Here is a 16,868-nt window from a genome sequence, read left to right on the forward strand (position 1 = left end):
TAATAACCAAATTAAATAACTAGGGACGATCCATTATGTCATCAGGAGTATAAAGAGCACTCTTGCATAGATTGTGGAATGAAGTCAACATTATCTGTTATATAATATGCTATAGCCATGTATAAGCATAATTTGGCTTGCTGATTTTATGTATTTGTGGAGAGACAGGTTGTTTTATAATCTTCTTGGTGACATTATGAACTGTTGAATTCATATCTTTAATCTTGAAGGCCTTGTGAGTGAAAGATTATCGAGAAATTAACCCACTATTGCTTGTCTTCCACACCCTACAGATAGCATTTTCCACTGCTATTGATTTTGTGTTATTTCATACAGCTGAATGTCCAGTTAAGTATGCTAGCCGATGATTGCCAAAGAAACAAACACCCAGTAATACATTTAGAGAGGGGAGAATAAACCACACTGCCGTTTGTTTCACACTAAGGCTGCATTTACATTAGCAAGTTCTTTTGGAAAAAATGGGCCTTTTCTCAAAGAACCTGCAGCGTGTCAGCACACAAAATTCACCCTTTCTCTCTGAAATTGAAAGAATGCAGCGCTTTTTCCAGTGCCGTCTTCCTCTCCCAGATGAGGAAGAGTGCCTTTTTCTGAAAGAGCCTTTTGGGGGGGCGGGGGGGGGTGTAGATGCCCTGGGAGCCCTTTTTTCAAAAGAGCAGTCTTTATGGTGCCAGATTCAATCCCTAGCCCATTCTTTCTAAAGAGCAGGGGCTGTGTGGATGCACTTTCGAAAGAGTGGGTCAGTTTTTTGATCTGCTTTTTAGTGTGTGGACGTGCTGTTTTCAAAGAAATTCTTTTGGAAGACATCTTCAGAAGAACTTTGTTTGAAAGACTGCTGTAGTGTAGACATAGCCAATAAGGGTTTATCTTCACTGTAAAGTTAACTCAAGCTAAAAGTGAAATGTTACCTGTAACTTGAGTCCTGTCCATTAAAAGACTGATTCATTATTTAAATCAGCAAGCAGGAAAACTTAATTTAATAACTGACTTCAACCCTTATTTGCATTTATACTTCAGCTACTTTCTTAATAATAGGTTCAGTCTCATTGGTTTGTATAACCATTAAAACATGCTGATTCAAACTAAATTTGATCATACTTCTTGCTAACCAAGAGGATGTACAAAATCTATATAATGTATCCACATTTTTAATCAGTTATATAGCTTGAGCCTGTGCAAGCTCAAGACATCATCGTCAAACACGACGAACTACCAACAACATTTGTTCAGATTCTTAGTTTATACAACTAGAAAATGATGAATGGTACAATTTTTTCCTCCTAGTAGATAATACTTTTTACTGAAGGCTAGTGTCAAGGCATAATTAGATGAAAATGGGAATTAAATTTAAGCAGTACAGTATCAGCAGTTTAAAATTCTTGTATTAAATAAAATTACTTAAATATGTTGATACATAAGAAAAATGTACATTTATCAAAGCATTTTGCATTTAAAACAGATTAAAGAAAGGAAATATTAAGTGTAGTTAATCAACTGATGGATTTTTTTCTGGTCAGTACAAGTCTGATTTCTAAAGGTATTTGTTTTATTGACAAGGAAAGTTAATCTTAAAAGCTTTAAGGACATGGGAACAGGTTTTCAAATATGCTTAAGCACCTAAAGATGCAGAAAGTTGCCTAGTGAGATTTTGAAAAGCATATATGTAGGGTAAATTCAATTCGTATTGGAATCAAAACCTGAATACGCTTGACATTCTGGCCCCATATCCTTCAACTATTTAGAATTAATAGATCTCATCCTCTCCTGTCTGGTTTTTATTCAGAGATTAGCAGACCAAAACAAGCTTTCCTCATCTTTTTAACTCTGTCAGTTTCTCAGCATCAAATATGCTTCTCCAAATAAAGAAAATACTCTCACTGTACCTGCCAGCTAAACTGAAACTAGAAGTAAGGCACAAGTTTTTCTGCATATGAGTAACTGAAATTGTAAAGACTGAAAATAGTACAGATCTCTAATGCAGTACCTTATGTGACATTTTTATAAACCTTGAGCTGACTTCTGAAATCACAGACACTTCCACCTGGTTTTAAATATAATTTAAAAAGCAATATGCTTTAATCTTATTAAAATTTCAAGAGACTAATTATTGCATGTATTTATTTAAGCAGTTTAATAGTAAATTTAGTCCTTAGATTATTTTATTTTCAAATTTTATTTGAAATGGGTTTAAATTAAATTAATTAAAATAAAATAAAATGTTTTATTAGAAATACTTTTAAAATATTTTTAATCCAAGGACATAATCCATTAATTTGAGCCTGGTGGTATTGTTAACTTGAGTTAGTGCAATTTGTCTTCACTTTTCAGAGGTACAGGATGCTGCTAAAATAGTTGCTAATACAGTAATGCTGTGCAATCTAATTTTCTGTGCTGCACAAGTGTTTTGTAGAATGGCTGCTCTCACTCCAACCAGACTCTGGAGCTTAGATGAGTCAAGTCTGCTTGGCAGCTGAGATACAGACAGTTTTGAAAGTCTTGCGTAGTCATATATGTGTATTTTGCTTTGAATTTAAAAAGTGAATTTTTGCTTTTTATTGTGTATAGTAAAGTGGCTTTTGTACTGCTGCTTATATAGCTGAATGATTTTTTTTTCTGAAACTTTATTTCATGTTTTCTGTCAATTTGTTCTATTTCATGCACTCATGTGACATCTGTTTCCAAAAAAGTATTGCTTTTATCTATACAGTTAGCAATGTTCCTTGCTTCCATGATAATAGATAGGGTTTATATGATCCTATTATTGCAGCTTCCAGGCATCACTCCAGATCTACTGGTGCTCTCTACACCCCAGAAGTATATGGGGCTGCAGGTGAAGGATGAGTACACTTTGCTGTCATCTGTGCAGTCATCCTGCATTTATTTCCCCATTTGGTTTTCCTTACGATCCATTTTTAAAAACTTATTATTTGCATTAACTTGAGTTCTGTGTTATGAATAATGAAGGCAGATGAGTATATATTGCAAGCTTTTCTTTTCCAGTGCCAGTCCTTTTCACCTCCACCCATCAGCAATGCATTTACTGTTATTTTTACTGGCAGGTGTACTTTGTTTTAGTTTCTCATTATTTGATATTTATAGCACCTTCTATGCATGTAGTTCTCTAACATAGTGCTGTTGATAGTTTTTATATTTGCTTTCTAGTTTAAAAAAATTATTTAAAAACACCCAAAATGAGTAATGTAGTTTAATAAGTGCTCTTAAAAAATAATAGCTCCGTAGTACAGTCCAAAAGCCTTAATGGAGCTTTTTAATTTCTTTCGTAATTAGTACAAATATTTATCAAACTTTTATTAATCTTTTTCGTTTTCACTATTCTTTTGCTGAAAAAAAAATCAAATAATTGCCGCATCATTTCATTTAATTGTAAATTTAAAAAAAATGAAGTAGACCAGAGCACTTAGCAATAATTGTACTTCTGCTTGGGTTTTTTTAAGTGATTAAATTCTATTTTCCATGTTACCATATTTACTGATTTTTTTATTTTCTTATTTTGTTATCACAGGAGCAGGATTTGGGATCAGTCAGTCAAGTAGATTGTCATCATCAGTTAGTGCTATGAGAGTTCTGAACACAGGCTCTGATGTAGAAGAAGCAGTAGCAGATGCTTTGGTAAGAATCCTCCATTTATCATCATAAGTAAACTTAAAAACTTTGAATTGTGTAATGACTTAAAATGTATATTGTATATGATGTTTACATATGTATATTTATATGCATTCCGAACGGTAAAGCAGTTTTATCTCCCACCCTGCACTGCATACCCTGACCCCCTTCCTGCCCAGCCTGGCCAGGGATTACCTGCAGCAGCAACTGCAGGGGTTTGCCTCTCCACCACCACCCCCCCCCGGCCCCAGTGCTTCACCATGCCTTCCCAGCCCTCTGAGCCCTACTGCTCTGTGGGCAGCTGGGAGTGGAGGCCTCCCTGCCACCTACAGAGAAGTATGGCTGAACGACTCAGGAGGCCATGGCAGAGAAAGTTGCTATTCCCTCTGCGTGGTGAGTGCAACACCGGGGAGGTGACCCCTTGCAGCTGCACATGCCTCTGGTTGCTCTTAGTGCCCATGCCTGGCCCCAAATATTCCCTCCCTCCTGTCCATAGGACAGCTGGAGCTGCCACAGTGGGGCCCCCAAAAGCCCAGGGGACCCAGGGTGGCCACTCCACCATGTCCTGTGAATGAGATGGCTCTGGTTTCTAGTATCTTAATGTATTTGTATGTTATATTAAAAAAAATGAAGAACCTGTTTGCTGAGCTAAGCAGCAATGATATTTTTGCTCCATGAAAAATTCTAGATAATTTTAAAAATGACCATAGCAGAATGGGAGGGGGGACTTAAAATATTTTGTGGAAAGTTGTCCAGGTGGTGGACTGGTCAAACAGGGAACAGGCAACCTACATCCCCAAAAGACTCCATCTCTGTAGCACCCAAGAAGATGAGCTTCTGGGGAGTGTGGGCTGGGAGGATGGAAGTCTGGGCTCCGTAGTTATCTTCAGCTGGGCTGCCAAGGAGTCCATCAAGCAAGCTGGCAGGAACATTGATTGGTGAGTGTCCAGTGGAAAAGTGCGTAAATTCCATCAAATTTTATCAAAATGGACACATTCCCACAGACTTCTTAATTTCAACTAATTGATGCTTTGTTTTGAAAGAAGTTCCATTAATAAATTTCCAGCCATTCTTACTTATCTTTCTTTGATATCTTACTCAACCAAAATAAAATGGTTGATTGAATGTTTTAAGGTATTTGTTTTTTCCCTCTATTAAATCAAGTCACATATAGACATATTTTACTACTTTCTTTTATATTTTGTTAGACTTATTTTCGCATTAGCAACTGTTCAGATTCAGAGCTTTGATTAACTTCAAGTCCTGAAATCAAAGGAGTTATACTGTGTTTTGTCATAAGATGGTATTTAGCATCTTTAAGATACCACTTGTCAAGATAATTAACTGCTGTGTGGAATTACCGCAGTTTTACGGCAGACAAATTACTGGGGTGGGGGGAACCACTGCAATCATACTTAAGACATTGAATTACTGTGAGATACAATTTTTGAGTTCTCAAAGGAAGAATCATTTGCATTGAAATCCCATTCTGCCTGTGGCCTGTAGTACGCCACTTACATTCAACCAGTCATCAGTTAAATCTCTCCTTCTCTTTTTTTCTCATCCATTATTTTTATAGGACATTGTTTTTTATAGATTAAATATTTGAAGGAGATAGGTTAGTGTTACTGGCAGAAATCACTCTTGCACCAAAGTAACTGTAGCATAGCTTTCTAAAACTCTTATACCTTGTCTGAGGTAGAAGTCAGGAAAGATTTCTCCCTTTCCTCCATTACATCTGAAATCCAGTCAAAGAAAAATAATTTAGGTGTGACTGATAGTTTGGGGAAACCCCTGGGTGTACTCAGAAGATGTCCAGCACCTCTGATAGTGAAGAACGCTCTGTGAGCTTTACAGATTAAAAACAATTCAGATTTAGTTTGTCCATATGTTTGATTTACTTAATTTTTTTAAATATAAATAAGCCTTATGCCCCACCCCTCCTCCCAAACTGCTGCCCTACCATTCTAATTGAGTCAGGATTAAAGACTTCTTTTCATTCCTATTTATTTGGCAACGGTTTTGGCCTGTAATGCGTCTTTTGAATGTAAAGAGGGCTCTGTAGTGCTTGGTGACCTGGCTCATTTCTCTATATGTGAGAAAAAACTATTCATTAATTAATTATCCTCCCCTCCTTCTGTTGTGGTATTTCTGTGGTCTACCCAAAACTAATGAAAGCTCCATTCAAGCTATTCAAATTCTAACAATTCAGATGTCTTATACAAATGTTCATTTACCTGGTAGCAAAGACTTCAGTTGATAGAGCTTCAGCCTCTGACTGCTCCGCTTTGATCAGATCTTATAGGGATAATATGGTGCTATGAACACATCCTGGATTCCTTCCAAAGGCCATGAAAAAATCCCACATAGGCAGTGCCTTTTTTGTTTTAAAAAAAGAGTGCGGGGGGAAGCTGGTACTCAGCCAGCTCCCATACCCCACACCTCAGTCAATCCTATGGCTGGGGCTGCCAAAAAAAATCACTGCACATTGTTAAGCCCTATTTGTTACACTCTCTGTTGCAGTATTGTTTGTTTTAAGGACATTGCTCAAGCTATTCAACAATAGAATTAGAATTCTGTGCAAAATGTAATGTCAATGAAGGGAAAAATACTCACTTATACTTCTGCTTCTTTGAATATATACTCAAACAGTATTTTCATTACACTTCTCTGAGTTTGGTTAACTGGTTTCTTATTTAGAGGTGTTTGGTTGTTTTTCTTAAAGGTGGTAAGTCTGGTTTTCTCAATCCCCTGCCCTGCTAGGGTTTGAAGTTTTTGGGAGTAAAGGGGGAGTGATCTTTTTTTCTGCTTGTATTTTTAAATTCTTGTAAGGCGTTTTAGTAATATATAAATTTAACTAATTATTTTTTTCATTGTTTCCTGCTACATGGAACTTTGCAATTCAAGAACAACACTGAAAGGTTTCAGATTTTACAGCAGAGCTGGTTAGAAAAAGGGGAAAAATATTTGTGTCAAGTTCCAAAATCTTTTGTTTGGTTGATGCTGAGACAGTTGATTGTATGTAACAGTTCCTCAAGTTGAATTACCACTGTGTAAGAGAAATTCAGAAGGCTATGAGAAGGGAACTTTGGGTCTTATCTCAGTTTGTGAAGACCTAATAAATTGTATTATGATGTATTTTTCTGGAAGAGTATAGGTGGGATAAAAAATTATTGGTAATGTATGATTGGGCAGTGTTACATACTTTATTGTAGATAGGGCAAAAATATATAAAGTTACATACTAATAGCCATTGTCTTCAACATATTAAAAATGCTTGTTTTCAGTCATAGGTGATACTATAATGAAAATTATAGTACAAGTATATAGCAATTGTCCTCAATATTCAATTTCTCTATTTCTCTTTAATAATTTACTGCTATCAGCTCTTAGGAGACATACGGACTAAGGTATAGAAATTACTGTTCCCTCTTTTGATAGTTTAACATTTTAATATAGTATGTACTAAGACTACAAAACTAAATAATAAAAATGGCATATTACACTTGATAGTGTTATGATTTGAAGTCATGTACGGTTGAGTGAAATGGCTAAATTTCTTTGTTCTCCCTCTGTTATGATAAATACTTGCATGTTTTACAAATAAAACTTACAGAGAAGAAAACTGATTACGTAGATAGCCTGTTGTGCAGTTTGCTTCATTTTTACATTTGATATCCTATGTAATCTGACTTTAAGGTATATTAATGTTACTTAACTTGTTGAAAGTTGGAATTGGAGCCATAACATCACTGCAGATAATCAGTGAAGGGGCTGGCCTTTCTATAGATATGTACAAATACAAAGTTAGACACGCCTTTGTGACCATTGCTAACTGGGAGTCTGTATGTGATAGAAAAAGCCTGTACGAAGGAGGTATGAGTCATATGGAATGTACTCTGATGATGATGCCAACAGTGATGCATCCAGTGCCTGCTCAGAAAGATCATACAGTTCTCGCAATGGCAGCATACCTACATATATGCGGCAGACGGAAGATGTGGCAGAGGTTCTCAATCGCTGTGCTAGCACCAACTGGTCGGAAAGAAAGGAAGGTCTTCTAGGTCTGCAGAATTTATTAAAAAATCAGAGGACTTTAAGGTAAGAAAAAGTCTCTTACAAAAGAATTGTTTTCCTGGGGTCGTGGCAGGGGAAGAGACAACCATTATTTAGCAGCTGAAGTGAATCTTCCCAGTCAGGTTATTGTGTAGTTGTAGACTTTGTTCTGTTACAGGCAGAACTGATGTTTCAGTTTACTGAGATAATTTGTAGTAATAGTATATTCTTCTGAATAAATAATGCATACTGCAGTGTTTCTATGCTTTATCCTGGAAATAGACAAAAATTATGATAGCCCGTTTCTTAGTATGTATTAATTTATAAGACTTATGAATAGGCAAAAAACCATTTCCTGCTTTCTTGAGACAGTGTTTCAGAAACACAGCTAAAAACGCTGCAGATTTTGCTTTTTGAAAATTTAGATTTTATTCATAGTAAGATTTCTTTAGCTGCTACTTCCAGGCATGCATATCTGTGGATGCCAAGAGCAAACGCCATGTCTTTCATGGCCTGGAGGAATATGTGACTGTAGATCTAGATATTAGATGCACACATGCCAAACGCAGTGAACTATGTAAAGTTCACCAATGACAAACTATTTTAGCAAGACAGTGAACAAGCTATTTACAAACTCAGAAAAAACTTCAAAACCTGTTGTCAAATTAGGAAGGAAACCTGCTTAAACCCTTTCAACACTACATTAGTACCAGAGACTCCTGTGCCTCATTCCAGTACTCTTACATTATTGAGAGCTGAAAGTCTGGAAAAAGCCACAATCTCCCTTTGCTCAGAATGGGCTGTTATGCCATACCCTCACAAAAGAGCTAAGATACCTATGTGCGAGGATTCCCTCTTAGAGCTTTTCGACTTGGCTTATCGAGACCATTGTGCAGTTCTGGGAGAACACTGTATCCGGTTCTCTGGGATCCAGATCTCTCAGTTTGACTCCAGAGTCCATCATTTAGCTCCTCTATTTGGCTTACAGCAATGTTATGTTGAGTTGATGAGACTCAAGCATAAGAGCTGGCTATAGGGTGTATCACACATCCAGATTTAAACAGCAAACCTGTTCTATTACACTTAAACCAAAATAATTTTTAAATTTCCAGTTGACAACTTGAATAGGTAATGGTATATTTAGAAACATTCTTACTCATTAGGGATGCATCTGCAGAGCGCCTGGGAAGGTGCTTTTCAGTGCAAGCAGACGGACAAAAGTAGTTCTATTTAAGCTTAGCGTACTGTGTGGCCACGAAAGCAATTGGTAGGGGCTAAGGTTACCAATTCTACATACCCAGAGGGATAGGCCAGATTGTACTCAAGTGACAAATCCAAGCCATAGCCTGGTCCACTTTGACCACACTGCTATTTTTAGTGCAGTAGCTTGAGCATGTGCCTGTTTGCCTGTGCTGGGAAGCATTGTCCCAGGAGTTGTGTTAGATATACTCTAGGAGGATCAAATAGTTTCTGTTCTTTCAAAGTGAGTAAAGCATACAGAGCATGCTGGGTAGTCTAGTCCTAAAAGTTAAAATAAAATAAAGATCTAGAGTTTATGCTGAAGATCTTCAAATCAAAATTAGTACCTCATAGTTAACCCTACTCTTCAAATTATTTGGTTTAGTTTTTCTAAGCGAATCATTTAATGGGAATTTAGATTAAACTGTAGTTAAGTTGTACTACATGTTAGTAAGTAAGAACATTACATGTAAGTATACCCAAAAACAAGCACTAGAAACTTAAGAAATACGGATGTAAGATTACACTTAAAATAAGCCCAAATGTGTTAAAATATGTAAATATACAGGTAAGGCACTCAGACAGCCTTATCTCTGCCTTGTAATGACAGCCAGAAGGAATCCATTTTAAAAATGATCAGATGTCTTTAAAAATAAGTTTAGTTTAATCTGGGGCTGTGGTGCAGTAATCCTAATTGTTAGTCATTGCAGTGACATTTTTTAAAACAAAGTTAAGATTTGTTGTTATAACAGCATTCCCATACCTTAACTCATTTGGATTTATTTTAAATGTACTCTTAACTCAGAATTTCCTGCATTTATATGTTTATTTTGGGGATAATTACAACCTCCCTTAATGCTTTTTAGTTTAACATAATTTTTTTTCTGGTATCCTTGAAGAATGTTGAAATTATCGGTAGCACTAAAGAGATAATAATTAATGACAGAAGTCCTTATTTCATAGCATTAGAGACAATTTAAATGAAGAGCCCTTTAAGACGGAAAAAAATCATTCTATTAATAATTTCTTGAAGATAAGCACTATTCAGGATTGCTCCCATCTTTTATGGTCCTCAGTGAAAGAGAGGCCAAAGCTGGTCTAAGCTGCCTTTCCAGAACTGCCACAGAACAGCATAATATAGATTTAGCTGGACATACGTAACTTTCCTCATTTCTTAGAGGGTGTGGTTTTTGTTAGCCTTTAATATGCTACAGGACTACTTGTTTTTTTGAAAAGTGAGGTTGTAAACAGGGACTTGACAAGCGGTATGCTGGAATCAGGTTCTCTGCGCTTGCTAAAAATTCAGCAACTCTAACACTAGCAACAATGGATAAGCTAAAACTAGAATGTAAGGAATCAAGATGATCATCTCCATGAATAGTATGTGGACAGAGGATGTTGCACAGCAATTGGTTCCTGAAAAGTAGCCAAGCTAATCAAAAGATGTGTGATGTAATGTGTAGTAAATGCAACGTCATGTGTGAATGTGTGTACAAGAAAGGGACATTACTGGATTAAGTTGTATTTAAAAACAAATGTTATCTATATTAACAGATATTAAAACTGAAAATTTTAAGATTAACTTTATTACATGAACTATTCAGCTGCTATCATTTTCACTTGGGCTTGTAGTTAGTTTCACTGATTTTTTTTCAGCACCAGAACAGCATTACATTATTTGGATTGTAAACAGTATGTAAAAATGTTTAAATTGAAGTTAAACTTCAAATTTAAATTTACACAGAAATGAAAATATTTCTGTTGAAAAGATGTTTTGCAAAGCCTCGACCTGAACATCGAACTTGAAGTATCAGTCTGTGTCTTGAACTTAAAGTCTGTGTCTTTTTTTAAAAATTATTCCTTGCAGTCAACATGGTTGGAAACTAATTAGTTGTTAAATCATTTTAACAGTCGCGTTGAATTGAAAAGATTATGTGAAATCTTCACAAGGATGTTCGCTGACCCTCATAGCAAGGTATGTTTTGCCTTTTCTGTTGATATTCCTTTATTTACTTGTAGTCAGCACAATGAAATTTTGTAGATTAGTACTACGCAACCATTTCTTTATATGATATTTGTAAGTATTCATTTGTACACTTAGGCTTGATCTACACTAGGCGTTAAGTCCATTGTACAGACAAAATTCTAGTTACAGCAATTGCTTAGCTAGAAATGACACATCAGCAATCAACTTACCTGGCTGTCTTCAGAGAGGGAGGTTGATGGGAGACACTCTGCTGTCAACCTCCCTTATTCCTTGTGATATTGAGGAGCACTGGGGTTGACTGCCAACCTCAGATAGTACGATTTCACATATCTCTACCAGGCATGAGAAATCAAACTCGGGAAGTTCGATCCACAGCAGGTTGATCTTCCATGTAGTGTAGATGTTCCCTTAAATCTTTTGCCATAAAAGTGTATTATAAATACTCTATCAATTACAGTTAACTCACACTATTAACTGTTTAAAAAAATTAATTGTGATCAATCATACTGTTTAATAATAGAATATCAATTTTAAATATATTAAATATTTTGGACATTTTTCTGTGTTATTGATACTGATTTCAGTTATAAAACAAAATACAACATGTGCAGTGCTCACTTTATATTATTGTTTTGGATTATAAATATATTCATGGTAAAAATGATAAACACAAGACACCATTTTTCTGTTCACTTCCAACAAGTATTGTCATGCAGTCTCTTATCATGGAAGTACAAATTACAAATGTAGATTTTCTTTGGTTACATAACACAACTCAGAAACCAAACACTGTAAAACTTTAGAGCCTACGAGTTCACTCAATCCTATTTCTTACTGACAATCACTAAGATGAACAAAACAAAAAGCAGTCAAGTAGCACTTTAAAGACTAGCAAAATGGTTTATTAGGTGAGCTTTTGTGGGACAGACCCACTTCTTCAGACCATAGCCAGACCAGAACACACTCAATATTTAAGGCACAGAGAACCAAAACAAACATTTTTTTTTTTGTGTTTTTGGTTCTCTGTGCCTTAAATATTGAGTCTGTTCTGGTCTGGCTATGGTCTGAAGAAGTGGGTCTGTCCCATGAAAGCTCACCTAATAAACCATTTTGCTAGTCTTTAAAGTGCTATTTGACTGCCTTTTGTTTTGATAGTGTATAGACTAGCACGGCTTCCTCTTTGTTACTATTTAAGGTGAACAAGTTTGTTATAATGGACATGCCGCTGCTTGCTTCTTAATTACAATATCATTTGAAAGTGAGAACAGACATTCACTTTGCTAGCCTATATGCTTTAGGCATGATTCCAGAGGACATGCACCCATTTTGATGATGGTTTTAAAAAAAAAAAAAATTGTTTGTGACTCAGCTCCTTGGGGAAAAATTGAAAATCTCCTGCTCTCTTTTATCCGACTTCTTCCATGTATTCATGCTATAGCAGTGTTGGATGATGTTAGTTATTTAATTGTTAGTTTTAAGAACAGCTTTGCTGCCAATTGACAAAACACAGAGGGTACCCATTCGAGATTTTAAAAATAGCTACAGCACTCAACCCAAGGTTTAAGAATCTGAAGGGACATATGAATCTTTAACACATGCTTTGTTTACATGACATGAGCTTTTACAAGGCAAGTATATACAATTATTTCATAAATCAGGATGGATGCTATTCTTCTGGGTTTCTAAGAGCAGTTTTATTTTACTGAATCTTCACTTTTGGGTTGTACTTTTAATTTTGTTTCTTTGTCTTCTCTCCCTAGTAGGTGAATTATTGTGACTTATTTATTGCTCTAATAACAAACACAATTAAAGTGAAACATCTCAGATAACTGGGCACAGCAATACAAATGCTAAAATTATATATATAGTGCTTTTTTGTGCTGGTACCAACACCCCAGCAGCCCCCACCCATGGGACTGGCTGTGGGGAGGGAGCAGTGAGTATCAGCACTTTTTCTTTCTTTCAAAAAAGGCACTGTGTGTGTATAAAAATAAAAATTTAGGGCTTGTCTTGAATTGTAGATATTCTGTGTGTTCAAAGTAGGGCTGTAAAGTGATTTAAAAGACTTAACAATAATACTGTTGAAATATTTTTCAAGTTTTCTGTGTTTTCAAATGCTTGTTTCCTTGGTGGTCACTCAGTAATTAGTAGGATTGCTTCACGTCACCCTCCTATTTGTGAGTCAGTTGATGGGTGATCAGCCTGATTCTGGAGCTGCAGACCTTATCACAGAAGGAGTGGGTGTCAGTAACTGTTGGAGGGACGCAGGGCATTTTTTGCCACTCCTTTCTTCTTCTTCACCTCTCTTCATTGGCACTGCGGCAGGGCCTCTCAGATTGCACCAGCCCATCATGGATTCCCATTCGCCACTGGGGATGGTGTTGGACAAGGTTCTCCCAAGTGTCACCAATGCTGCACTTTTTTGTGTGTCTCTTTATCATGTCCTTATATTCTTCTGCTGGCCCCAAACGCTTCCCTGTCCTTCCTCCACCTCAGAAAACAGAATCTAATTTGGGAGGCTCTGATCAGACATCAGAACCACGTGACCAGTCCAGTTAAGCTGTTGAATAATAATGGCTTCAATGCTGGTCATGTTTGACTCTTACAGGACACTAGCATTCATGTGCGTATCCTCCCAAGTGATATTTAGGATTCTCCTGAGGCAGTGTTGTTGATATTGTTCAAGTACCTTCAGATGACACTTTTATGTTGTCCAGATTTCACATGCGTACAGTTGTGTTGGAACAACCACTGCGTGATATACTAGGAACTTTATCTTTGGGTAGATGTCCTAGTTTTAGAAGACCCTTAATCTCAGGCAGACGAAAGCAGAGCTTACATGGCTCAGACAATGCTGGATTTTCATATCAATGTCAACTTTAGCGGAAGATGACTTCCAAGGTATGGGAAGTGCTCCACATTTTCCAGCAGTTCCCCCATTGACTTCAACAGAAGGTTCATGAGATTGTCCCATCAGTGAGGGTTGGTGGAGCACCTTGGTCTTTTTTTTTTGATGTTCAGTATGAGGCCAAGAGTCTCATATGTTTCAGTGAAGGTACTTAAGATGGTCTGAAGGACTGCAGGAGAAAGAGCAGCAACTATGTTGTCATTCATTCTATCGACATTCTTTATGCCATCTGGAAGCTTGCCATCAATGAGGTGAAGCATCATGGCAAGGAGATGCACGATGACACAGCCTTGCTTGACTCCCATTTTAACCTCAAAGGGGTTGCTTTGGGATCCATTGTTGCTCGATATTGTGGCAGTCATGTTGTTGTGAAGCAGCATCCAGATGCTAATGAATTTTTGGAGCATCTGATCTTTGAGAAGATGGTCCATAGGGTGCTGTGATTGACTGAATGAAACACTTTGGTCATGTCAGTGAAACTCATGTATAAGTCTTGGTTTTGTTCATGACACTTTTTCTTTCAGTTGCCACTCAGTGACGCTCATGCCCGCTGTTCCTCGGAAGGTCAGATGCTATACTGGGATTCTGGGAGAATTCCTTCTGAGAGTGATAGGAGTCAGTTTGCAAGGATTTGAGATAAGATTTTCCCTGCTGTTTCCAGGAGGCAGATACCACAATAGTTTCCACAGTCCGACTTGTTGCACTTCTTGTAGAGACTGTAAATCAGTGTCTCTGAAATCTCATGGTATCTGCTCCCTAACCCAGATTTCGAGACTAGGGAGGTGGAGTTGTTTGTGGAGCTCTGCCCCACCTTCTTTGAAGACTTCAGTGGGGGTTCCATCTAGTCCAGTTGCCTTGTTGTACTTCATTGCTTTGATGGCAGGTTGGACCTCACTACGGGTAGGAAGTGTTGCAAGATTGCCCCTGTGAGGTTGCGGAGGGATTTAGTCAAGGGATTCTAGGACCATAGTGGAAGAGTGGCTTATGAGCTCATTATAGTGCTCCCTCCAGTGAGAAGCAATGGCTTCATTGTCTTTCAAGTTTTGGGTACCATCATTTGATCTAAGGGGATGATTCCATAGTTTCTCGGTCCATAAACAGCTTTTGTAGCATTAAAGAAACCTCTTATTTCATTTATGTCTGCAAGATGGTGTAGTACGTGTGCCTTCTGAGTCCACCACTGGTTTTTTCCAGAGACCTTGTTTTATGCTGGCCTTGGCATGCACTTCTCTCTTTGTTGTGCAGTTAATGTCAGTTTTTCCCAGGCCTAGAGGCTTTCCTTTTTGCCTCAGTCAGGTGTTCAATTTCCACATCATTCTCACCAAACCAGCCCTTGTGCTTCCTGGACAGTGGTTTCTCCACAAGCTCCAATGATGACATTTTTCAGTTGAGACCAGTGTTATTCCACATCTTAAGGGTATACTGTCGGCAGCTTCCTTTAGAGCGTTGTCTGGAAATCACTTCACCTGATGAGGTCCTTTAAAGCCTTGTATGTTGATCTTTCCTGATCTGTTTCCTTTGATGTCTCCATTTGGTGACAGTCCTATTCACTGTTGTGGATCAAATAAGGCAGTGTTCTTCTTCAAGTGGTCCCCGTGGGTGCTCCACAATAGGTGTCGGGCTCGCCCGGCACTGCAGATCGGAATTCTTCTGGCAGTTTCTATTGGATCGTGCATGCGCCGATGCACGCCCTTGGTCATGTGCGCGATCCTGTCCCTGCCAGTTCCTTCTCAACCGCCATCGGCTGCAGACGGAATCCGCTCCGGCTAAAGCCTGAGACAGATAAGATAGTTGTTTTTGTGTGTTAGTTCGTCGTCTGTCACTATTATACAAAAAAAAAAAAAAGAGAGAGAGAGAGAAAGAGAAGAGCATATTAAATAGCAGAGAGAAGAGGAATGAAGGAGAGAGGGGCGGACAATAGGCTGTTAAGTCGTCTGCTGCCCTGAAGGCCGTGAATGTTATTTTGGGTTAGAAAGCACTGATTAGTAGTTAAGTACCCTATTAACAGTAAAGACTCACCTTGATGGCTTCCTTGGGGTTTAAGAAGTGTGAGTCATGCCGCGAGGCTATGCCGGCCTCAGATGGGCATAGTGAATGCATTCATTGCCTGGGGGAGTCTCATGTTACCCAGAAGTGTTCCCACTGTGCTAAGCTTATAGCCAGGGCCAGGAAGGACAGAGAAATGAGGCTCAAAATGATCTTGTTTGATAAGGCCCTCCAGCCTGAGCCTGCTTATTTCGGGCTTCCCTCTCCGTTCCTCCAACCAATTTCGCCGTGGCTGAGGCTACCTTCACCATTTTTGGGCATGGATCCCCTTGAGTACTATCACAAACCAGCTTCACCACGATCACTGTCGTCACGGAGATCCTGCTCTCCCAGGCATCATGGGTACACTCCCGGATCATGGTCCAGGTCTCCATCACCGGGCACTTGCCCATGTTGCTATGGTCATCCTCATCATGCTGAACACAGACACCGCAGGTCTAGATCCAGGGACAGGTCTTCTCCTACTACTTATCAATACTCCCGTGTACACTCTCGCTCTGGGACGGGAATGCAGTTGTCCCGGGGGAATTAGGTCCAGAGTCCCGAGACTTCCCTTCACAGCCCACCAGGGAGCAAGTATACCACCGAACTCGGGAGCCAGAGGATTTGGGGGAGGCTTACCCCAGCGGTTCCTCCTCATCCTCCCTAGATGAGGCCATTGCCCCCAGGGATGTCTCCCCTCCGGATGACCTTAAACAATTCCAGGAGCTGTTCAAAAGAGTAGCATTCACGCAGGACATTCAAATAGCAGAGGTGCAGGAGAAGCGCCATAAACTCCTGAAAAATTTGAGACCCCCGGCTTCATCTAAAATCACTATCCCTCTGGACAAAGCCATTATGGAGTCAGCCACTAACATATGGCAGACTCCGGCCTCTATTCTGCCTACGAACAAGAGAGCAGATAAGAAGTACTTCGTCCCAGCCAAGGGCATGGAGTTCCTGTTTAGCCACCCACAACCCAGTTCTTTGGTGGTCGAATCGTCCCAGCAG

General features: G+C 38.5%; 1 protein-coding gene across 7 annotated transcripts in view; it reads left to right on the top strand.

Annotated features, from left to right (window-relative positions):
- The window catches only part of CLASP2 (cytoplasmic linker associated protein 2), a 325,025-nt gene that overhangs the window by 236,544 nt on the left and 71,613 nt on the right, over positions 1-16,868 (top strand). For all 7 annotated transcript variants that reach the window (XM_074988197.1, XM_074988200.1, XM_074988203.1 and 4 more), the window contains 3 exons: positions 3,542-3,648; positions 7,499-7,743; positions 10,849-10,912. In XM_074988197.1, coding sequence (XP_074844298.1) covers positions 3,542-3,648; positions 7,499-7,743; positions 10,849-10,912 — 416 coding nt within the window. The remainder of the gene's footprint in view (positions 1-3,541; positions 3,649-7,498; positions 7,744-10,848; positions 10,913-16,868) is intronic.

The sequence above is a fragment of the Carettochelys insculpta genome, chromosome 2 (assembly GCF_033958435.1).
Source record: "Carettochelys insculpta isolate YL-2023 chromosome 2, ASM3395843v1, whole genome shotgun sequence".
Taxonomy (NCBI): domain Eukaryota; kingdom Metazoa; phylum Chordata; order Testudines; family Carettochelyidae; genus Carettochelys; species Carettochelys insculpta.